The 26,434-nt window shown below is 36.2% G+C and overlaps 2 protein-coding genes across 7 annotated transcripts in view; both read right to left on the reverse strand.

Moving 5' to 3' along the window:
* The window catches only part of LOC141431134 (potassium channel subfamily K member 18-like), a 358,912-nt gene that overhangs the window by 197,056 nt on the left and 135,422 nt on the right, over window positions 1-26,434 (reverse strand). The window lies entirely within an intron of this gene.
* Window positions 8,794-9,573, reverse strand: LOC141431385 (adenosine deaminase 2-like). The gene has a single exon (XM_074092554.1). It carries the CDS (start codon window positions 9,571-9,573, stop codon window positions 8,794-8,796), a length of 780 nt encoding a protein of 259 aa, XP_073948655.1.

The raw sequence follows: 26,434 nt of genomic DNA on the forward strand, positions 1-26,434 counted from the left end.
CCAATAAAATAATAGATAATCTTAAAAAAAATATATTTATTCAAGTTAGGTTTTAAGTTAGACGTGCCTTTCAAACTTTATCAGAGCTACATAATAGGCTACTAATAATGGCAGTATAAAGACATCTGAATTTCTGAAATTAGGTAGACACAAATAAATATTGGAAATTATTAGTAAGATCATGACTGTGATGTAAAATAAAGAGTATTGTTTTATGCTATTACAGCAGTACTGTGTAGTACCTATCTTTAACGTTATTTATATTTTTATCTACTTGCGTATCGTATATTTTTCCAAATAAAATACTTAAAACTACAGTATACAATAAAATAAAAAAATAGAAAAAATAATAATAATACAGGGATGTATGAGGTCCCTTAGTTACAAAACTAAACACTAACTATATCTAAACTATATCTACATTCAGTGGAAGTGTAGAATGCATTTTCATACATTTTAAAATAATAATAATAATAATAATTTAGTTCTGAAATATACATTTCAGGTCAAGTAACCATTAGGCTTTTGGATTCCGAAGGCAAGCTCACATCTGCCGCCCCCAAAGTTAGCTCACATGCACTCATGTCATGCTCTGAAAGCAGAACGGTACCGAGGGCATGATATTGCTTCCGTTCCCATAAGCTCTATGGGATCGTCTTGAGAACTTCGACGTCGCGAGCCTGTGACTAGAAATTAAACTAAAAATATAAAAGTTTAAAATCCATAAACTTAACAATATACAGCCTATATTGTTTCTATTACCAGGTGTTGCCTTGTTACAAAATCACAAATCATCATCCCAGCCTATATACGTCCCACTGCTGGGTACAGGCCTCCTCTCAGAACAAGAGGGCTTGAGCCATAGTTCCCACGCGGGCCCAGTGCATATTGGGGACTTCACACGCACCATTGGATTGCTTCGAAGGTTTGTACAGGTTTCCTCATGATGTTTTTCTTCACCGCAAAGCTCGTGGTAAATTTCAAATGTAATTCCGCACATGAATTTTGAAAAACTCAAAGGTGCGAGCCGGGGTTTGAACCCACTACCCTCTGCTTGAGAGGCGATAGGTCAAACCACTAGGCCACCACGGCTTTTTCACAAAATCCAAATCCATTTTAATTTGTACTAAGATATTCTTCCTTCTTTTTATTGTACTTACTGAAAAAAAAACATAAAAATTCGGATGAATATCGGATTTTAAAAATAACACTATCTTCGACTTACACATCAATCGTTTCGACACTACCCTACATAATTCTTGCTTAATAATAAGTATGCTTCATGGATTTTCCAAGAACTCAAACTCCTTGTGTTCCGTCCTTTTCAAGTCTAGCACGTGCATGTAGCTGTCAAGGTGCCCTTTAAAGAAAGCAAGCCCATTTTCCGTAATGCAAAATCTAAGCTAAATAAATAATATTAGACTTACCTTTCGATTGCGACCTTCTTAGAGTGAAAATGAAAATCAAAGTCTCCTTCCATTAGGAATAATGGTAGTTGAAAGAAAAAACACAGCCAAGCCAAGTGGTCCGCTGAGTACTTTGAAAGATTTTCTTTGTAGTAACTCGGGTGAATTTATTAATAATTCTGTAAGCGATATTTTCACAGGAATGAACTGCAAATTCAAATCATTATTCCTAAAACCCTCGATGGGGGTTTTTGTTTTAAAAAAGATACTGATGTCGCCTACAGAAAGCAAAAATATTTGCTGGCTTATAAAACGTTATGTCCTTACTAATACTTATTTATTAACCGACTTCAAAAAAGGAGGAGGTTATTCCTTCTGGTGTCGGGTTAGAATTACACCTCTCCATTTCTTCCGTGCATGTCGTAAGAGGCGACTGAAGATATTAGGTTAAGGTATACCGTAGGCGACAGGCTAGCAAACTGTCACTATTTTACCTACCGTTTTTGTCAAACTTAAAACCTAAAATTGCTAAAAGTGACTCCGAAGCGGTAACTTTTCGTGTGCTCTGCCTACCTCATTTGGGAATACAGGCGTGATGTTTGTGTTTTGTGTTTGTATTTAATAAAACTAGCACTTTTCCGTGAGTTAGATGTTAGGGGACGTGCATTTAAAATAAGGTTTTTGCAATCAAAGTTATAATTTTGAAAAATGTGCGAACAAATATTCAACTATACATTAACACACTTCTGAAATTTGGCATACAAGTTTAGCAGCTGGTATAGACAAACATAAACAAAAACTGTGCAATTTAGGCAATATTTACATACAAACTGGTCGAATTGAGTGCCCCCTTTTTATTATTTTTAAAGTCGATTATGAGGAGATACGTACAAGAACAAGGGTCACCGACATAGACAAGCAAATTAGCTCGTTGAAGTGGCAACATGGGCAGGCCATATAGCTCGGAGAACAGATGGCCGTTGGGGCCGAAAAGTTCTCGAGTGGAGGCCGCGGATCGGCAAGCGCAGCGTAGGCATCCACCAACGAGATGAACGGATGACCTGGTTAAAGCTGCGGGTTCACGGTGGATGCAAGCCGCTGCCAACCGAAGCGACTGGAGGTCTATGGCCAACAGTGGACGTCCTACAGCTGAGATGATGATGATGTTGATGAAAGTCGATTAAAATATAAATAAGTAAATAAATAAATATCATGGGACAATTAACACTATTTAACCTAGTCCCAAACTAAGCAAAGCTTGTACTATGTGCTGTAATTAAAAAATAACCATGTTATACAAATTATTATTTACAAATCATAACATTTGTAAATACGCAATTATGCACATAATCCCAAAAAAGTCATCAATACGTATTTGAATGAACCTCCTAGTGTCAATTTTATAAAATACAGCTTTATATACCTATTTTTTATTGGATGCTTCGAATTAAAATGTAGACCTGAAGTAACAAAGTAAATAAATACAGTCGACCCCCCAAATGGTAGCCAAGTGATAAGCGGGGAGATGAGCTCATTTCTAATGAATTAACATTAAAAAGTCTACGTAATTGGTAAAAAATATTTATTGTTTTTTGTTTCTCTTCTCGGGTGATCACATTTTTCAAATATGACTTCAACATTTCACAAATTTTACTGCAGTATAATGATATTTATTATTTTAACCTCGTAAACCCCGAATTTCTTTTCTTTCTCTCTTTTTCGTTTTGTGAATTTGGAAATTATTTCCATAATTGCAAAGATCTTATTTCATTGAAAAATTTGTTTTCCAATATTTGGCAGTTATTTTACAATTGATTTGTACATTATGAAGTACGCGAGGACTTACAAGGTTAATTAAAAGTGGTCCTTCGAACCGGATAAGCTATAATAATAAAAACAATCGCTTTTCACTTGAACCGTACTAAAAACGCGCACATGACACCTCTAGTACAGCATGATAAATGGGAACATACCCTACACAAAAAAGGTGATTGATACCTGGTATACACTGGCTCTATCCGCTGTATTGGGTGTACAAATTTATCACATTATGTTCGGTTCATATTTGCATCGGACCGGACAAAATTATGTTGTAGGCTGACCCTTAAAGGTATTTTATGTCGATGACATCATAATAAAATAAAGGTTTATTAGTACTGCTTTAGGTCACTTTAATCCGTTTTTAGAGTTCCGTAGTCCTACAAGGATATTGCAATGTTTGTCCGTCCGGTTTAACGTAGAGACTGTTAGTACTAGAAAGCTGTAAATCTAAGGTTACCTCCCTTACACTTAATAGTAAAGATAATTTTGTTTCCTCTTTTAAGCTCATGTGGGGTAGGTATACGAATCAGACAGATTAAAACAGTGGAAATCTGCCTTAGAATCGTGCCCATGATGAACAAGCAAAATTAAAGATTAGTTATTATATAATATTTGTTTTAAAACATCATGCGTATTTTTAGCACTGCATTTAAATAGTAATAAACGCTATACGTCGCAAGATTTTATGCCTTTTCTACTTTCAGTTATAAATATTTGGGCAACGCAAACAATCCCAGATAATTCCACTTTTAGATTTGAAAATATAACCCAATTTAATAATTATGCAAAGTCCTTTAACCCGAATTTACGTTCAGACTTGTATACGTTTTCAGTGGGATTCAAATTCTCTTGGCACCAATGCTCAGGCTGACTGTTAAATGTTTATATGCGTAAATTATGTACGCCCACTAAATTCTGGTGCCAACTAACCGACTGGCTGATTCTGAGCTTCAAAAACTGAATGTACGACATGACAACCAACAAAAACGTTATGTATGACTTTAATTTAACTGCAATACTGTACCTACTATCCATATCTACCATCCATACTTATTATTTTGTTTGTGTGATTGTTTGTCCGTCTTTCACGTCGAAACGGAGCCACGGATCGGCGTGATTTTAAATAGGCATTTATTAGGCAAGCGTGCTCCACTTAGTCCATATCTTCAAATCTGGGATGAACAGGCATTTATTAGGCAAGCGTGCTCCATCTTAGTCCACATCTTCAAATCTGGGATGAATGGGCATTTATTAGGTAAGCGTGCTCCATCTTAGTCCACATCTTCAAATCTGGGATGAATAGGCATTTATTAGGTAAGCGTGCTCCATCTTAGTCCACATCTTCAAATCTGGGATGAATAGGTATTTATTAGGTAACCGTGCTCCATCTTAGTCCACATCTTCAAATCTGGGATGAATAGGCATTTATTAGGCAAGCGTGCTCCATCTTAGTCCACATCTTCAAATCTGGGATGAATAGACATTTAATAGGCAGGCATGCTCCATCTTAGTCCACATTTTCAAATCTGGGATGAATAGGCATTTATTAGGCAAGCGTGCTCCATCTTAGTCCACACCTTCAAATCTGGGATGAATAGGCATTTATTAGGCAAGCGTGCTCCATCTTAGTCCACATCTTCGCTTACCATCAGGTGTGATTGTGGTCAAACACAAGTCCATTGCTATAAAAAAGTGTTCACAGTCTGAAATTTCCAGTTACGGTCAAAAATAGAAGCTGAATGTCACTCGAAACAGTTTTATCCAATTTTTTGGGTTGAAATGAACAACAAAAAGAAAAAGGTCAAAAAACCGTTTTCTTTTTTAAGCTCAATGTTTCACTATTGTTTACGTGCATGCAAGTGACAAATTTGATCAGTTTGTTCAGTATCGCCCGATTGTTTTATCTGAGTTTCAATTTTTTCAGTAAAAAAAAATACTCAGTGGTTTTTGTCGCTTTTAAAATCGAATTCAAAAATAAACAGTAGAAATTAGGGGCGTACCATGGTGTATTACGCAGCCCGGATGACACAGTTGGGTTCGTACTTAATTTGTAAACTGTAAATTATATTGTAAATACACTGGGCTATGAAACATGTATCTACTTAATATCTATTTAATTTTCAAATAATTACTCATTAAATCACGAAACAACCGTGGGATACACTCATATTAAATGAAATTTATCCGGATAACTCACGTTTCGAGCTAAACTCGATTAAAAACGTGATTTATTCGGATAAATTTCATTTAATATCATCAAATCATTTAAATCGCTAACGTCTAATGGGTGACGGTACTTAATTATCTTTATCTACACCCATATAGTAAATCCTCCATTATGCGTTCAAAAACCATAGATAATGACCAGCATTATGACATCGGATTCTATTATGAAATGGAGTATCGTAATGGTCATTCATACATTATTACAGCACCGGGGCGCGCACTAGCAGCAGCAGGTCGTCGCGCGCGCAGCGGGCGCAGCTCGTGGGGCAGACATACCTACCTAGTTCTCAATAATGCAGGTCATAGGTAATGCAGGCCGCATTGCTCAATGTATCGCTTACTAATTGTATTGTATTGTCATTCTCAATGGTTCTTGAACACATGATAGTATATTAATATATGGATGTAGTTAAAATATTGCATGCAACTGTAGGTAATTAGGCCTTAAAACACTCATGTGACCCTATTATGAAATGAAACTCGTGTTTTAAGGACCCCATTACGATACAGTTGCATAAATAACTATTCCACGATTATCACCACATATAACATCACAGATAAGACAACTTTGATCAAACTAGACTTAAGTAGCATTGGTTTCTTCAATTTCCATAAAAAAATTAACTTTACTAATTTTATGAAATCGTAATGACAAAATCCGGTCTGAGTGGAGAGCCTTAGGGGAGGCCTATGTCCAGCAGTGGACGTCTTTCGGCTGACATGATGATGATGATGATGAATGACAAACCATAAAATCGCTGAAGATGACCCAGATGCGTTTTTACAGTCACCGTGCGTCACCGTGTCACGTATTTGAGTAAAATACACACATCAAGTTTAGAATACGGACGCCAGTTTGTCATAAGCCCAATGAAAAGGGGTATGTTTTTATTGGTCACTTAATAAATGCGTTTTCGGCGACCTAATAATTAATATTTGTTCCTGAAATAGTAGATCTGATCTTTTGTAGTTAAAAGAAACGTTCAGAAACCCAATCAACGAGTTTTATAGCAACTTTGCTCGTTACTAGAAGGAACCTAAAGGGTTCGTTTATTTCATTTGGTATATGAAAATAGCTAAATATAATTATTTTAAGAAACGATACCTTTTGTGAATTCCGTTTGCTTTGTTAGTATATTTATAGAAAATGCTTGGAAATAAGTTGCGTAATAGATAAGAAATCTTAAAAATACTAAAAAGAAATATTGAGAAGAAATGCTGCAGCACGACAGATAACAGCGGGAAAATATGAAAGACATCCAAGCTTCCACCAAATTCAATGTTTTTACCTTCGATAGCAGTAAATCATCATTATTTTGTACATTCAAAATTAGCATTAACGACAAGATTAAAAGATAAAAAAGTTCTACAGTCATTTCAAAAAATGTATCTTATTATTAGGTATATGCAGGCAAAGAATAAGTCTTACTAGAAGAATTAATAAATATGTATCACATAAAAATAAATTTAACAACACCTCACAATCCTACGTCGCATGTTATAATAGAAAGATTTCATTCAACCTTTACAGAACAAAAGTAGGTTACTATACTGTTACTGTACTCGTACTTTGTTACTGGAGCTCAGTTTAAAAAGTTGTCTCATAATGACAAAATTAAATAAGCATTGAGAGGGTATAGCAACTCAACTTCATTAGACTAAGCTAACACCGCAAGTAAAAAACCGAATCACTATTCAAATATGTACATGATTTTCAACCACTCAATACAGTAGTAAAAAAACACTGAGACTACCTGAAAACATTATATTTTACTAGCCGTTACCCGCGACCCCGTCCGCGTAGAATTCGGTTTTCACTACCCCACGGGCACTTTGCAATTTTCCGGGATAAAAACTATCCTATGTCCTTCCCCGGGACGCAAACTATCTGTATACCCATCCAAATCGGATCAGCGGTTTAGACGTGATGAAGTAACAAACAAACCAACAGACTTACAAACTTTCGCATTCATAATATTAGTAGGATGGTCACATAATCATATATGTACATAATAAAACTAAACGAAGAATGCAAACAAAATGCACAGATACTTTCAACAGACATACAGAGTTACCACCACCTCAAATAGACACGCACGAGAAATTACCAACAACTATAATAAACAAGCAAATATGTTTTGTGCTCGACGTAAAAGCTACATAAGGGACATTAGGTCTCCAAAAGTATATTTAGACAACAGAAATAAGCGTAGAGCTGCAAACAAACTAAGGTCTATTAATGATGTAGGGTCCTCTGCGTCCAGGGCTACGAAAATACGACTGAGTCGTGCGACCCACTGCTTGGTATCCTACTAATATTATAAATGCGAAAGTTTTATGTGTGCTGGTTATACTACCTTCACGACTTCAGCAGGATAATGAATAGCACGCTAAATTTATCCTGATATCTTCACGGGATCGGGATAAGATCTTGAAATCTCAAAATCAGTGAATCATTATAGCACGGAAAACGGACGGCCGTTGGGGTCAAAAAGTTCTCAAATGGAGACCGCGGATCGTCAAGCGCAGCACAGGATGTCCACCAACGAGATGGACGAATGATCTACGAGTAGTAAAAGCCACGGGTTCAAGGTGGATGCAGACCGCTTCCAACCGAAGCAACTGGAGGTCTAAGGAGGCCTATGCCCAACAGTGGAGGTCCTACGGCTGATATGAGGATGTGCCTTAGTAACTATCCGTAAACCATATCCAAGACGCAAGTTTCGATTTAAGTGTTTCGAATACTAAGCTCTCATGACAATGGTGTTATTATTGCAAAAGTTTGTTATAGTAGTATAACACAAAACAGGAAAATGATCTTGTTTTCTCCTAAGCCTCAAGCGCTAAGTAGCTAGTAATAACTAGTAGTAATAGTTACTCAGAAACCAAATTCCAACTAGGTATCTGTTGTTAGTTTTATTCATCGACAAGCTAGCCTTTGACGCTTAATGTTAAGATTTATTTCTAAAACATCTTTCTGTTACCCATCTGAGGGAGGGCACTGCTATCTCAGGTTCACGGTAGTTCCGGATTAACCCATAAGTAAATGCAATTGATTAGGGTATCATGTTTTGGGGGGCACCATAATAAGGTGGATAATCGAGGAAAATCGAGTTGGTATTTCCATGTCGTTATTTTATCCGGGCCGGTAAATAGTGTCACCACTCCCGCCGATTTTAGTTTTTCTTTTGTGACTTTTTTTTAAACGAGTCCGTTCTTAGTGGACAGTACGCAACCACATATTTAAAAAATCAAAACGTCATCCTCGTCATGTCCGACCTACTGTGATGTTGTGGCATTTTTTCATACTTAAAAAAATTAAAGCATTTTGTGCATAATATTATGCTTTTAGGAAAAAAAAAACGTCAGGCATTTCTCCTTTTATTTTCAAAGCCAATTCTAGATGTTCGGCCAGTAACTTCTTGTCTATCTTCCTGTAGGGAGTGTATATCAGTTTGGCACCAATAAAGTCCGGGTAATCTTTCATGAACTTTTTAATATACTTTTCGTAGATCTTGGCGGTGATTATCGGGTCATAAGTCGTTCCATTGAGTTCGTATAGTTTATGCAAACTGCTTCTCACTTCTACATACATAATTTTCTCTTCTCTGAAAGCTTTGAGGGCATCATATAAATATTTTTCCCTAACCGGTCTGTAGCTAAGCATCGGGCCGATCGTATTGAAATAATGCGAAAACGCCCCCCAAGAATTTTTAATGGAAGGATACACCTTGGCGGGGTCGTTCACTACTAATGTGAAGTGTTTTCTCAATTCAGCATCGAAGATTGTCACGTTCCTCGATAATCGCCGCGCTTCACTCATCAGTTGCCAATGTCCGGAGCACGCGTTATTGGGGAAGTGATCCGAGAACATCAACTGAACCGTGTCGTTTACGAAACAAACATAAAGATAACTCATGTAAGTTATGTTCATTAAGTAATCTGGCCCCAGAATGCCGACGTCATGTAAATGCAACGCTGCACCTTTAGGTAAATCTTTGATGATTTTGTAAACTTTTGATGTATAGATGTCCGCTTTGTATTTAAAGAAGTGGTAAGTAAAGTTGAAGTATTCTGGGTTGTCGAACGCGAAGTTGGTTTCTTTCAATTTGTGTTGCATTAGACAGTTGTTTACTTTTTTTTCTTGATCTGTTAAGGTGATTTTTCCGCCAAGAGCAAGTAGTTCTTCATCGTTCTTTCTCGGCTGATCGTGTGAATACGAGCTGATGACTGATTATAACAATGATAGCGCTGAGAGGTCACAGTCAGTATGCGCTATACCGTGTGTTACGAAAGAAGCGCAAGGACCTAACCATTTATTAGCATCTGGGAAAAGGTACCTTGTTGTCAGTTCTAGTTTCCGAGATAATCGCGTTTAAAGTAATGTGTCGAAAAAAACTTTTTTCTTTTTTTTAATCTATATTAATAATCAGGATCTAAATTCTAATTGACAGAGACACAAGTTTTTAAATCGATTTTTTATGAGTTAAAACATCCCTTAAAGTTTAGTAAAAGGGACCTTATTCTCGGTGCCGCTCTTGAATGCTTTCTGTGCGCTCGGTATCGGTTTGGAGACGTGTCGGACGTCGGTACTTTGTCGGCGCGTCATCAACCCAGCCTATATACGTCCCAATTCTGGGCACAGGCCTCCTCTCAGAATGAGAGGGCTTGGGCAGTAGTTCCCATACCCACGCGGGCCCAGTGCGGTGCTTGTCGGCGCGTAAGAAACGTCAATCAGAATCATCATAAAATGCGTTTAATTAGAGTAAGGTAAATCATCAATAACTGGCCACCATTAGGCGGTAGCCAGTTAGGGCCTTATCACACTAGCAATTTGCGGGCGAATTGAAAGCGAGACATTTGAATAATGTTGCTACTCAAATAATAGCTGGGTTCATCTTTCACTAGCCAAACTCTAACTACCTTTAATCAACCTTGACTATTTAATAGAAGGAGATTGGTTGTAAAAACGCTAATAAATAAAATCATTGATGAACGAAAAATACAAAGAAGAGAATGTTTTGATTCTGCGTATTCTGCGTATACAGGTAAATTTAAAATTTTCACCAGTGATAACGGGGTCTGAACATAATATCTATTCTTCTATTACGAAACTAGTCAAATTCGTCTTGTGCTTGAGGACATGTGGTAGAGGAGCACTCTTGATAAACTTGCTATGAAAATATGCATGGTTGTCTGTTTTATCTCTACTATACCATAATATACAATCGATCAATCAAATCAATCGCTCTCCCATCCCATACGAATTCCAAGAAACTCTTTCTTAATGCACCTCTATGATCATCAAAGAAGTCTCTAGTTCCAGAGGCTTAGGCTGTGCGTTGTCGTCAGTCAGTGAGTAATGTCATTATTTAGTTAAATATTGTCGTGTCGTACAGATGTTGCTGTTTTGCACAACGTGGTGGTTGCGATATGATAAGTGCAAGATCGCATTGCAAAAACTTCTCTAAAATCGCTGAAACTGCTCGATATTATTATTTTTTACTGACAATATTTTTTTCTTACTGTATGCATGCATTGTCATCCCGTCTATATGTCTGGTCAAAATTAAAGTTAATTCAATCACATCATCAATAACTCACCCCATAATGCCTATTGTCTATACATGTACACACGCAATAAGGTTTACTAGTTTAAATTTCACATAGCGCAAGCTTTGCCTATAACGCAGATTACATTTAGGTACAGCTAAGTCTTCATAAATTAACAAACTCTAAAATCCATATTTGGGTAAACCTTTATCATACCCTCTGTCTTAAGAGTGTCACGTGATAAACTGGTGCATGGTTGCGTAACTTATATCCGGATAAGCTTGAAGAAATGTAAACTTCATTAGTACAGTAAGAATCTACAGTTATTCAATTCGTAGCTACACACGAACCAGAGTGCTCGTAGTTGTCAGTTGAGGATTAGTAACTTGCTCTCAACTTTCTTGAGAATCATAGTTTGGTGGTTTTCCCTTTCCTTGCACACCGCGTTGCTGGAGCATGGAGTTCATATTTAGCAAGCAAGTGCGCTACTATCCACTCTCATTATCAGGTCCCTTAGTCGTCTTTTTCCGACACGACACGACACGGAATTGAAACCATTACGGCACGGAAACTATGATCATAATTTCATGGGAAATAAAAGCTCGATTAAAACTGGCCTGAAACTTAATTGGCATTGATCACTTTTTTATAATGTGCTCGAATTCCAAAACCATTTCGAGGAATAGGTTTATTAAATCGTTTTATAAAATTTTATTTAAAAAATATTTAATGATCGTGTGTATATTTGGGTCAATCAACTTCTTTACCGACACTAATCTGTCCGCGACATTTTTCAAACAATTGCAGATTTTTGTGAGTAAACATGTTTTTTCTGTAATTTAATAGATGGTGTTCATGAATACATGCCATCCTACGTAAGTTCAACCTATTAAACCGTGAAATATCTTGTTGGAAGTACGATTTTTTGGTAACGCCAGAGACAATTTTGGTAACGCAGGAGACGCCCAAAGTGTTGGTAAAATAGTTGATTGGCCCATTTGCCAAATAACGTATCTTTGTTTGACTTTTATCGTAAATCAACGTTATGTAACTAAACCGCCTAATCATAATACTGCCAGGTGACAGAAGACACTACGTTTTTTTTAAATAATTGTGACGGGCAAAGATAAACGCAATTTTTAACGCCATGGCAACTATGGTTAGCTATAATTCCGGTAACCTATAATAAGATAAAAAAATTAAAACCCAACTAAAACCAAAACCCTTCAAATAGAAATAAAAAAAAATGAAAATATAAAATGAAAATAAAATTTTTTTTGAGACCAATGCCAATTCCAGCGCTGCATATGTGCATACTGTCAACTAATAAAGCGAACCATAAATATCCATTATGGGACCAATTACCAAAGCTGTTCAGTACAACATTTAATTAGATTATTATGCACTAGCATGGTATTACTACAATGCCCTCGCTGAAACAGCTTCTGTTCCCAGGCAACCATTCCTTCTAATTATTCCTCTCACCTTTAATTAAATCGGTGTAGGTAGATAGATAAATTCTGTCTAACTTTGTACGTTCCAGAGTAGCGTGCAATGAGGGCTTGTATTGCGGTATTGCATGTATAATTTTGTATGTAGTTACATTTGGGGTTATAGTAAAATTGCATTGTACGGGGGCGCGCAATTTTGGTATCATTGTGAGATGTTTGAAGATTCGCTTTTGAGCTCGAATGCTCGTTAGATTTAGATACGGGTATTTGAACATTGAAATTTCGGAAGGGAATTTAGAGGAAAACTAAATATAAGTGTATATAATATATAGCGTGTGAACTTGTTGTGTTTACTTGATTTCTTTCGTAATGGCTACGGAACCCTATCTTGGGCGTGTCCAACACGCTCTTGGCCGGTTTTTCATACAAATAATGTGAAGTACAAATTATTTTTTGCTGGCAATCAATAATGTACGGAATTCTCAATGCACGAATTCGACTAGCACTTGTCTGGTTTTTTTTTAAGTTTTGGACCAAGAATCCGTTCCGTTCTTCCGTTGGCCAAGAATTTAAAAGATTATAATTAAAACATCGGACTGTACAACATCACAGAGTAGATCATCGGGATAGAGTTGATGCTAGTTTATGATGAGAGTTCCGGCGTGACTAGTATGAGTATGGCTATGGGTATGACTATCTGTTCTGAGCTGTGTTTGTTTACTAATTAAATTTCACTAGTCCAACTGTACTATAAAAATCTCTGCAGTCAACGTAAGAATTGTTTTAACACTACTTTTAAAACTAATAGTGTAACCCTTCTGACCTTTGTATGACATTAACATTAGTAAAGAAAAAAAGAAAGAAAATGCGTTTATTGCCAACAATTAGGTAGGAATATAAAATTACACAACTACAATTAATGAAAATTAAAAGTTAATTCAGTCTAAGTAACTGAAATTCATAAAAAAGTGACACAACAGAATCTCAACCTGCCGAGTATAACATTTGCTACGAGTACAAACACTTAGACAAGTTTACTAACAATTAACAATCTCATGCAGCTTGGTCTATGTTTTAAGACATTTTTTCCGAAAACCACTGCAGTTCTTCCATCGAATCAATGTTAAAAACGTTCTTAATGCTCCTGTTTATCTGACCCTATTAAACCGTCTAACATTTGCCCTCGGTAACCAAGCCCTATAAAAACAATACATATAAACGACCCAAAAAAAACGAGGGCCCTTCAAACATTCCCTTGCAAAACGGACGACATAAGTTTGCCAAACTGGACAAGATAAACAAAAACCGGGGAGCAAAGCCGAGATGGCTTCATAATACGTGCCCTGCGGATATTAAATTAACATGCACCCTACGCTACTTGTCCGCATCATTCTGTGTGTCGAGTGGCTAAAACGAACAGTAGGATACCCACGCACATTCCTCAATCTCATAAAACGACCTAGAATCTGGGGGCACAGTAGTGCCCTCGCCAAGTCGAGCAAAACAAATGCAAAGGTACGGCCGTACCATACTTTGCTCGAAGCCATTCAGGCTGTTTTCAACATCCTGTAATTTCTTATGGCTAAAGCTAGAACCCTGAATTTTTAGTCGCCTATAGGGCCTAATGCGACTTAGTAAAGATATTTTATCAATAACATTCAATTTGAACATGCAGATTAAGAACTATTTCATGTTAAAGTTCCTCTGTTTTGTCACTGACTTACGATTATCATAATTCTAAGGTACTTCTAGCAGACCCACAAGCTACAAATTTAAAATATAATTAGTTTTTAGCCTATATAGTCATAGAAAAATACAAAATTTTGCAATTTCAGTCACGGTTCAAAGTTATATAAACTGCATAAGTAAGTTTGTAATTGCGATTTCAAAGTTACACAGCAATGAGTTTATTGAACTTATCCTAATCCTTATCTTACTTTTTCTTATCTTATTGGTTGAGTCTTAATACCTGAGTATTAAGGGTTAAAATTAAATTGTTAATCGTCTAATGGAATAGTACGGAAGTTTGTTTCTGCATGTGTGTGTGTGTGTGTGTGTGTGTGTGTGTGTGTGTGTGTGTGTGTGTGTGTGTGTGTGTGTGTGTGTGTGTGTGCAAATGTTTGCATGTGAGTGCGTGTGCCTCAGTTGAGATGAGGATGTGGATAGAGGATAGAGAATGGGCGCGATGGATAATGGACGATGGGCGGTAGACGATGGAGGATGGACGATAGACGATGGACGATGGGAGATGGGTGAAGGACGATGGACGATGGACGATGGGCGATGGACGACGGACGATGAATGACGAACGATGGACGAGAATGGACGATGGACGATGGACAAGGATGAACGATGAACGATAGACAAGGATGAACGATAGATGATGGACGAGAATGGACGAGAATGAACGATGGACGAGAATGCACGACAGACAATATAGACGAATGATGGACGATGGACGATGAACGATGGACGATGGACGAGGATGGACGATGGACGAATAACGATGGACGAGGATGGACGATTGACGAGAATGGACGATGGACGATGAACGATGGACGAGGATGGACGATGGACGAGGATGGACGATGGCCGATGGACTAGGATGGACGATAAGCAATGGACGAGGATGGAGGATGGACGGTAGACGATTTACAAGGATGGACGATGATGGACGATGGTCGATAATAATGAGGATGTACAAGAAGTAGTGACTGAAAAGAAAAAAGAAAGACTGCCTACAAAAAGTGATGAGATCCCATCAAAATCATTACATGTATAAAGCTGCAAGTCTCGCAACGCAGTACTCATATTGCTAAAAAGTTTTGAGATGAAATTTTATGCCAAGTTGGTTATTTTTGTCAGTACCTGGGGATGTCCATAGAATTCTATTTTCACCAGCTTGCTTATTTTAAAACCGTGGAAAATACATTTTTTTGTTCTCAAGACGGACGGACGGATGGAGTGGACGAAAAAATACCTACCATAAACTCATTTTTATAAACAATAGTAGTACATGGCCGAAATGAGTTCCTTGTGGTAGGTACTCCACATAAAGTGACATCACTAAGTAATTAAAAATCAAAGATTTTTAAGACATACAAAAATCATAACCTGGTTTAAAGTTTAGTGTAATCGATCCTCCTCTCGAATCTAAACAAACTACTTCAAATTCTCAGTTATTTATAACTAGAGTTTACCCGCGGCTTCGCACGCCTAAACTATTCGATCTAGTAGTTACAACTGAAATTCCGGGATTTTATAAAATTCCTCAGGGAATTCCCAAAACTTCGATCGTGGTCTTCATTGAGGTTGTGTCAAGAGCAACTATCCCAAATTTCATGACTTAAAACCCACCGGTTGTTATTTCGACATTTTATCCCTATCCCGTGGGAATATCGGGATTAAAAAGTAGCTTATATGTTATTTCAGATGTCCAGCTACCTACATACCAAATTTCATGATTCTAAACCCAGCGGTTATTATTTCGAGATTTTATCCCTATCCCGTGGGAATATTGGAATAAAAAGTAGCCTATATGTTAATCCAGGGTATATATACTACCTGTGTGCCAAATTCCATTCAAATCCGTTTAGTAATTTTTGCGTGAAAGAGTAACTAACTTACATCCAAACAAACATCCATCCATACAAACTTTCGCGTTTATAATATTATAATAATAATAAATAATAATATACTTGTAAGAAGTAAGATTGAATTTATTGAACAAAAGATGCGTGCATTATCGCAACTATAAAACTGGTTTCTATCCTTCGATTTTAGGCAAAACATCAACGCTCTGTAGCAAAATACTACGCGCCTACTGTTTCTACATTATACACGGCCACATGCTCCCTTAACTAATTAAGTTGAGGGCAGACCCTTTTAAAGCTCATTAAAATGAAATGCTTGTAACCAACAGCTCGCATCATTGTAAAGATGTAAGTTCTGTTATGCAAAGTTGGCACTGAAAGCAGCATGAATTATTAAGGATCTTCAGTATTCATAGAAATATCCAAGCATCTTCAGAATCTTTGTCATTTCTAATATTAGTGGGATAGTGTAGGATTATTATAAGATACTTCTTTGATATTCAAAGTTAACAGGCAACAAGAAGATCCAACCCACATCAATGAGACTTTAGCAGAGGCGCTAAACTGCTTCAATGTAGCTAAAACTAAGTGTATAAAGCTTTCGTTGCCTAATGTAAGACAGTTTAAAACAATTAGTATTTCCTTAAACGGAGAGAATTTGAAACTTGTGCATGAGACTGTTTTTCTTGGTCTTACGTAGCTCTGCTGCCTATGCTGTAGAAAGAATCAAGCAATTTACCAACGTAGAAACTGCCCGGCTAATTTATTTTCACAGCATAATGTCCTACGGTATGCTGATTTGGGGCAAGGCAGCCGACATAGAATCTATCTTCATTCTACAGAAGAGGGCAGTCCGGTCTATCTACAACCTTGGCTCCCGAGATTCACTAAGAGAACGCTTTAAGGAGATAAACAGCCTCACAGTAGCTTCACAGTACAAACATGATGTGATAATGTATACACACAAGAATATCGAGTCCTATAAGAAAGTTTCAGACATACATGATATCAATACTCGTAATAAGTACAAGCTTGCCGTTCCTAAATTCCGTCTACTGAAAGCAAGCAAATAATATTTTGTGGGAAACTGCGTGAGGTTTTACAATAAAGTTCCTGTAGAAGCATGGAATTGCCACACAACTCTTATAGAATACATAAAAAGTGCACTCCTGAAGAAAGCTTATAATAAAGTTGAGGAGTACTTATGTGATGATGCGACATGGCCAAAACTGAAAGCCGATGAAAATTAGGATGTTGATGTGTGATGTGATGTACTCGTGTTTGTGTGTGTGCGCGCGTGTGTGTCTGTGTGTGTATATGATTTATGCCAGTGTATTTGTTATAGTGTTGTGAAGTGTGACTTGGCAGTGACTCGGCGCATTTCGTGTCTAGTTTCTGGTTCTGTTGCCGTCGTCCGCGTTGCAGAATTGAACTTAAAAATATTCATTAGCTTGAAATTTGGGGACCTTATACATCTCCATTTCTTTATTTTAATAATTATGATAATTTTTTTGACCTTGGAGGCTTTTTACACCTCTGAAGATTGTACAATTTTATTAATTTAATTAGTTTACTTTGACATTTAGAGACTACTCGTATAATATGAATACATCTCTGAATTATTTAGATTAGGAATTTTATTATTAACTCAGGGATTTTATACATCCCCTTAAATAAATAAATAAATGAGCCTTTTATTTGTTCTCTTTTTGCATGCACTATACATTTTTTATTCACTGCACATGCAACAGAAAGAATTATATATGCTATTACTATTTTTCAATTTATAAGCTAAGTCATTACATCCCCTTGCTATATAGTAATTTTATTATTAACTCAGGGATTTTATACATCTCCTTGCTATATTTAAGGCTGTATATTGTTAAGCTTATGGATTTTAAACTTTTATATTTTTAGTTTAATTTCTAGTCACAGGCTCGCGACGTCGAAGTTCCCAAGACGATCCCATAGAGTTTATGGGAACGGAAGCAATACCATGCCCTCGGTACCGCTCTGCTTTCAGTCAGAGCATGTTTGTTTGTTTGTTTATACTCTTTATTGTACAAAAAGGTTACATAAATAAAAGTTGTGTTAAGTACAAAGACTTATCATTGCATGTCATCAAGAGTGCGTGTGAGCTTACTTTGGGGGCGGCAGACGTGAGCTTGCCTTCGGAATCCAAAAGCTTAATGGTTACTTGACCTGAAATGTATATTAGCGTCCGTTATATTTAGACCAAGATGTTACTTAATGGTGAATGTAGATATGTATATGTGTTGAAAATAAAAAAGTTACATGCAAAGTTCATTAACATGCTTAATTAGTTATTAGTTTTAGTGCTAGTTTTAGTCTTTGTTTTAGGTGGTACTTATGGAGCCAAAATAAACCTTTCTTTCTTTCTTTCTAATTTTCAAAGAAAATTGGAAGAGGCTGAACTAACTAAATTGGAAAAGATTAAAATGGTATAATCAAGAGCACTATATCTAAACTTAATCTGTTTTAATTTCAGCTAAATCTTTTTCGCGTTATAAAATAGATGATCAAAGAGAATAAATGAATGGTATTTACAATTATTATAGTTATATTGAATAGCTTTCATAAATTTTTCGATTTCAGAGAAATTCGTCTGCGAATCTTCATTGACTTTCATTATGTCAGTTAAGGTTCTCAAATGAATGAAACTCACGAAATATTAAGCACTCAAGCACTCAATGTGATTCGAATTCATCGTTTATGTTCTATTTAAAAGTGGATTAAAATAATGAAAGTTAAAGTTATTTGCTATAGGTATTAATTTTTTTATAATAAAATTCCAAAAAATATTACAAATGAAACGGATACAAAATTCAGATCTATTGTCAAGAAGACATTAATATCTAAGGCCTATTATAAAGTTAATGATTATATCATGTACAGGGATATTTGGAAATAATTCCGATCCGCATTAGCGATCCCTTCAAATAGTTACTACTGTGTTAAAAATAAAGTTGTGTTAAATACTTGTGATGTATAGAAATAAATCTAAAGTAAAGTAAATAAATCTAATCTAAAGTTGTAAATCTGTGTAAAAAATATACTCGTTGAGTTTCTTGCCGGATTCTTCTCAACAGAGGTTTTTCCGAAGCGGTGGTAGTTTTTTTTTTGACATTCATAAGTGCTTGTTATAGCCTAAATTGAATAAAAATATTTTGACTTTGACTAATGTTATTAAATATTGAGAATCCCTTGGATAATTGAGTAATACCAGGTAGTACCTATGTTTTATTATAAACAAGCTGATGCTCGCGATATTGTCTACGAAAAATTTGTTTATTGCCATCCCGCGGAAACTCTACACTGTTTTGGAAAACATGCCACCTTATGTCTTTTTCAGGGCCTCAAACAAATATTATAGAGGAATCACATTGTATTGAGTACCTTGTGAAAGCATAAGAAATAAAGAAATAAACTCACGTAGTTAGGATTATAATAATTATTAAAAAAAACGTTGGTTGTCATTATAGAGCGGATTAATTTTAACATTGCGATCGCTAACCTTGTGAGAACTACAGCTCAAGGCCTCTCATTCTAAGAGGAGGCTAGTATCCTGCAATAGGACGTATGAAATGAGATCCCTACCATGACTTTGAGTTTTTTTTTAATAGTAACAAACAAAATAATTACTTTGCCGTAAAAGTTTAAGAATTAAAAACCGGTCAAGAGCGAGTTAGAGACGCCTGAACCAAGTTTAGGTATATTATATACCTTAGGCTGCTATTTACTCTTAAACTACTAATAACTCTCAAGAAAACTTAACCGTAATAGTTTTCCTTGTAAGTTTGATATACTTACTACCACCCTGAATTTGCAAACAAATCACTGCATCGAAGAATCGTGCTAGCAACCCCCAAATGGTTCTAAAAGACCTATCCAACGATACCCCACACTACAAAGTTGGATGAGAGAAAAAAACACCCCCACTTTACGTCTATGGGAGGTACTCTAAAAAAATTGTTTTAGAATTTTTAATTGTACCATTTTGTCAGCATAGTTTACATATATACTCGTGCAAAGTTACAGCTTTCTAGCAGTGATAGTTCCTGAGCAAAGCCGCGGACGGACAGACAGACAGACATGGCGAAACTATAAGGGTTCCGTTTTTGCCATTTTGGCTCCGGTACCCTAAAAAGAGGTCAAATGTCGCCGTACGTACGTACTTATAATATGTACGTTTACATGTGTTGTTGTACGGCGACATTTGACAACTGACAGCTGTCAATACAACCTCTTTTTTTATCAAACAGACCAAGGCACAAAACCTATTAATTTCACGAACCGCGTGATTTATCGAAATAAAGTTTTTTTTTTTACGAAAAAATGGCAAGTGAACAAAAATATCTATCTACAATTTACAGGAGTGAGCTACAATATCGATAAAAAATATAGTATGGACCATTCCAGAAAACTTAAGGTACCCAATAATAAAAATAATAAATAATAATTTGTCAAAAGGGCTCGAATGAACAGGTCGTTAATAAAATTTAAAACTGCTAATATCGATTGTATCGATAACTGTCATTAACATTGTACTCCGTCAAAAATATTGCCATGACTTCGATAGTATGAGAACTATTCATAGGCCTATAAGTAGAGCGATAATACTAACCCTCTAGCTAGAAGCAAAGCTTGTAACGCATATTACAAAATTAAATTTCATAATCTAACCGAATTATACAATAGGGACACCGAAGGAAAAGAAAACAATGGAAGCAATGAATAAACGAAACAGGTAGAAACGTGAATAAATGCGAATGTAAACTTGGTGTAAAACGCACTCAATGAGTAAATTTGTATTTTAATCTGGTAGCCGAGATGTTGCTGGGGCGTGGAGCGAGCAAGAGCGGTTTATAGGCATTGAATTACAAATTAAACCCTTATGTTTTAAAACATGCTTAACTATTTGAAAACATTTTCATAAAAATCTTTCATTTTAGGTAGAAAATAATAGAACACGAATAAGAATAAGAAACCATGGAATCAATTAAATCATGAATCTTATTTGTAAACTACTATGGAACCTTTTCACAGAAGAAAATAAAAAAGTATAGAATCAATTTCACGAAAATAAAACTTAAAACCAAATGCGTTCTTATTATTTCAATTAATGCTACCGACGACTAACAGGTACATCAAAAAGTGGCAGAAATACGACAAGAACCGACAAAAGATCATTTTGTTCTAAGTTGTATAGCAGGTTACTTAAAAACTGATAAAACTTAAACTGTTAATGACAACCACTTATTTTATTTATATACACTTTTAACTTTTTAGCTCAGTAAGATCTAATCTTCAGAAAAGTTTTCATTTTTTTTGTGTAACACTAGACTTCAGTTTAAGCACAACAATTCAACATTAAACAATATAGATTTCCTACTCCTGTATCTGGAGCCCACTGTACCTTGCTACTTACTTTGACAGTAGCCACGTCAAGTTAAATTAGACAAGCAATCTACGTAAAGAATTCGATTTGTAGCATCCGAACATGGCGGATGTAGACGATATCTAATTTTGGTATTTCTGCTTCTTTGGCTAGTTGAAGTATAATTTTTGATAGTGAAAACACTATCAAAAATTATACTTCAACTAGCCATGCGGCGACTAACCTTAACAGTGAACAGTGATCACAAAATTCTAAATTGCTCTCGTGTCTGACATTTTTTAATGCACAAGTTGTCTCCGCGTGGTTTCTGGAACTTTGCTATCAAGTTGCAAAAACTACAATCACCGTACAACGTGAAGAAGAAGAATAATAATTATATTTATCTTTAATTTAACTGACATTGGCCCAAGCCTTAAAGGCCGCCATAGAGGGGAATAATCATAATGATCTACGTAAATGACATCACCTAAATATCAGTTCTAACACAAGGGGAGGGCCGAAGTATCGCAATCAATCAAAGCTATCTACCATCTTTAGCCTGGGTCCCTCGATTCGCCAGGTCATCTGTCAAATCACCTCTCGTTATAACTATCGGTAATGCGCCACTAACGCGACCTTTAGCTGTATACTAGTTCTATAATCGTGGCTTATACCAAACGTTAATGACATCGTGACTTTCCACTGTTAAATTCTAATTAAATTGTCTCTTACCTGAGACTTTGAGGTGACTCTTTAATAGTTTATCTACGACGCCTCTATAGACCTTTAAATGACTGCAAACAAGCTATCCATCTTTTTCCAGTAACTAATGTCGCGGTTTCAGAGTAGTCGCATTAACGACTAGCATCGTCTTTGCAAATGCTTTAAACAGGTGTTGTTCACCTCTTGTTTGTTCACAAAAACAATTAAGGTGTAATTGTGTTTTGCCTTAACGGTCGCTAATATTTGACGCTGGTAATTTACAGACTAATAGACCCTGAAGAGGCAAATGTGCAACTACGTAATAGCTGCAAGATTAACCATAGAACAAGCTAATTCGTTTACAGTTCAGGCACACATTGTTATAAAAAAATCTTTCGGCTACTTCTTAATACGGACGTCTATTACATAAAATCTTACTTTTTTTCTACTTGTTCTTCTATGTTGTTTTCTCCGTGGTATACAATAAAGAGTCATTGTATAGTTCTTTGTTGTAATATTAAAAAAAATGCAAAAGTTTGTAAATTTGTGTGCTCTTTTACGATAACCAAAACGGCTGGACGGATTTGAATGAAATTTAGTTTGGTTTGTTCTCAGGATGAAAAGTTCTATTTTTTATTACATTTTGATTTCTTTCTAATCCCGTGAAAATATCGATAAAAATGTAACCTAAGTTTCAGTTTTAAGATCCAGCTATATACTTACCAAAGTTCATCCAAATCTGTCTAGTTGTCTTGCAAGTGTAGTAGCGGAGTAGCAAAAGTTTTAGAATTTTGTTCAGTTTTTTTTTTTTAAAATAATGATGTTGTACCTATGAGTTTTATATTATCATCATGTACATTCTGTTGATTTTGAAACTACGCGAGCTACATAAAATAACTTTTAGTTATTAAAGACCTAGTCAACGCAAAGCGTTCCCCACAGAACCCTTATTTAATGGAATCTGAGTTAATTCCTAGCACTGGGGAGGATTGTAACTTTAATCTCGTGGAGATTAATTGTTTGTTAAGAAGTAAGCTCTCAGAAAGTTAAAGAACGGTCTGGGATACAGGAGGCACTAAGGTTGTAAGAATAAAACTTTGGATAGGTGCAAGACTTTTATATCTAGGAAGGAAGACAGATCTTTTTTAGAGGTCTGTACCTCAAAAGTAGAAACCTTTATGGGATCACTTTGTTGTCTGTCTGGCTCTAAATTTCTGCTTCAACCTTTCCTTCTAGAGCGCGTGAACTTTATAGTGAACAGTTTAGGGCTATGGTAGCTTGATATTTAAAAAAAAAAGTAGCGGTTACCCGCGAGTTTGTCTGCAGAGAATTTTCTTATCCCGTGCTCGCGAGAACTTTACTATTTATACTATACTATTTTTTTTATTTTATGTTTTTTTTATTTCTGCTTTGTCGCGCGAGCAGAGCGGTGGTGGTGCGCAGTGCGCAGCCGCCGAGTCGCGTTGCTCCTAGGAAGAAAGGCTATGAATTAGCCCGAAACATGTCGAGCTATACTCTATGTAAGCTGTGAGTTATCCGTTAGAATATCATTTAATATCATTTAACTTTACTATTTTCCTGGGTAAAAACTAATATCTCCATACCAAATTTAATTTCGATCAGTGGGATAATTTAGACGTGAATATTATAAATGCGAAAGTTTGTAAGTCTGATTGTTTGTTACCTTTTCACGTCTAAAACGCTGAACCAGTTAGATGAAATTCGGTATACAGATAGTTTGAGTCCCGAGGAAGGACATAGGATAGTTTTTCCCGCGGGATAGTGATGATCGGATTCCACGTGGACGGAGTCGCGGGCAACGGCTAGTATAACATAATATTGACACAATATGCTGTTACTGTATTTCACGTACAGAGTTATTTATACAAAAAATATATAAAGTTAGTATTATATAATAGGATTGATAATAGGCCTTGCATTTCAACGTTATGGCATAGTGACAGCTTCAAGGCTTCCCTTGAAAACCTTCAAGTTTACAGGAAACAGGAAGAGGGTACAGCAGACGTGTTAAGTTTCATGTAGCAAATTAATATTTGCATAATGTACCTACACAGATTCACATTTAATTATATGTTTGTGTACGTGTACCCTTCGTTAATCGGCGACGTGCGAAATTGGATTTTAATCCTTAATACATAGGTACAAATAAGGTATTAAATTGGTTCTAATGTAATTATATATCGCCACGGATAGCTATTGAGATGTAAGATATCGGGATGCGGAAGTGAGTGCTAAAAAAGGTAGACTAATGATGATTTTCCACCGGCGAGGCGAGACGAGACGAAGCGAGATGAGAATTGAAATTTGTATGCTTTCTCGCGCGTAACCGCGGAGGCCGCCATACAAATTTCAATTCTCGTCTCGCCTCGTCTCGTCTCGCCTCGCCAGTGAAAAATCACCTTAAAGCCCTGTTTAGACTTTGCGAGAACTTGCATGCAAGTTTCACTACATACATTGCGATATTTGTTTGATCAACTAAATTAATCAGTATCCCTCAATAGCCTGCAATGTGACGCAACTAGCATGCAAGTTCTTGCATCGTCTAAATGAAGCTTGAAACTATACTAAACCTGTGCCCATGCTGGCTGGCTGTGGCTGCTTTTCCCCGTTGTAGGTATGGCAATGCTAAACTTACATACCTCCCTAATGTAAGATCTTATTCCGAATATATAGATAGAAATATTCCTTTCCTTACAACGGGGCGTATAAAGGCCGAAATAGATAAATAAATTTAAGATAAAATATTAAGCTTTAATTACAGTTTTCAATTTAGACCACTCTCCGAAAATGGGGCTTCAACCCTGATTTCATATTTAATAGACTGATGGATCAATAATAGCGATAACTAATAGGGATGGGCCGATTATTCGTTTTATATTCGGCATGTTCACCAAATATCCGTATTCGGCCGAAAATTCGACTAAATCACCGAATATTCGGTAAAGTGGTACTCTTCTTTTAACTGTATTGAACCAAGTACGGGAGTGGCCTGAGTAATATGAGATGAGTGTTGAATGAAATGTGTTATTTTTATGACGTACAGTCAGGCTTTATGTTTTTGTTGACAATGTGGCTTTATTTCCACCTAGCTGTTGCCCGCGGCTTCGCCCCCGTTGTAATTTTTCCAAATTTTCTTTCATAAAAACCTTCTTCTGATAATAACAAACACAACAAAAAAAGAATTATCGAAATCGGTCCAGCCATTCCCGAGTTTTGCGCTTAGCAACACATTTTACGATCAATTTTTATTTATATAAGAATGTAGCTATTTTTAAGATAGTGATTTTTATTATAAAATATAATGTTAATATAATCAATGAGGTCTTTATTGTAAGAAATTAAGCAAGTTTTTTGTTTTAATCAAGAGTTGCATGATTAAACATTCCAACAAAAATGAATTGAATCATATTTCTAGTTTTTACATAGGAATCAATTATGTCGAATATTCGTATTCGGTAAAACCCATGTTCGGCCCATCTCTAATAACTAGTTAATGCTCAATTATACCTATTTTTTTTTAATCTAAATAAGAAATGAACTAAAATAATTTCCTTGCTCACCCGCGACCTTACGATAGCAAAGACCTTATGATAGCGGGTGAGCAAGGAAATTATTTTAGTTCATTGATATGGACCTCCGCAAAGTAACGCCTGATTCAATAAATTATTCAAAATAAGAAAGTTCGGTTGGATCAGTAAAACATAGCTAAACATAAGCACAATTTTTTTTTTAGATGCATTATTTTATTATTATTATTTTTATACGACTGGAAGGCAAACGAGCAAGTGGGTCTCCTGATGGTAAGAGATCACCACCGCCCATAAACATCTGCAACACCAGGGGTATTGCAGACGCGCTGCCAACCTAGAGGCCTAAGATGGGATACCTCACGTGCCAGTAATTTCACCGGCTGTCTTACTCTCCACGCCGAAACACAACAATGCAAGCACTGCTGCTTCACGGCAGGATTAGCGAGCAAGATGGTGGCATCCCATAATCCCGGTTAAACCCGGTATTAAAACCAGAAAAGCAGCTAAAAATCTCTCCAGCGCCAAGAGAGCAAATGTCAAATTTCACCGCGATACCCTAATGAGTCCCGTGGGGGAGATACGTCGTGTGAAAATGATTGCAAATATTAATGAATTGCGCGCGAAAATTACACGTTCGCGCGAATGAGCATTCGAAGTGAGAGAGAGAGAGAGAGAAAATATACAGAAAAACACATTATGAACACGGAATAAATTATAATTCATTGTTGTTTTCT

The sequence above is a fragment of the Choristoneura fumiferana genome, chromosome 9 (genome assembly GCF_025370935.1).
Source record: "Choristoneura fumiferana chromosome 9, NRCan_CFum_1, whole genome shotgun sequence".
NCBI classification, from domain to species: domain Eukaryota; kingdom Metazoa; phylum Arthropoda; class Insecta; order Lepidoptera; family Tortricidae; genus Choristoneura; species Choristoneura fumiferana.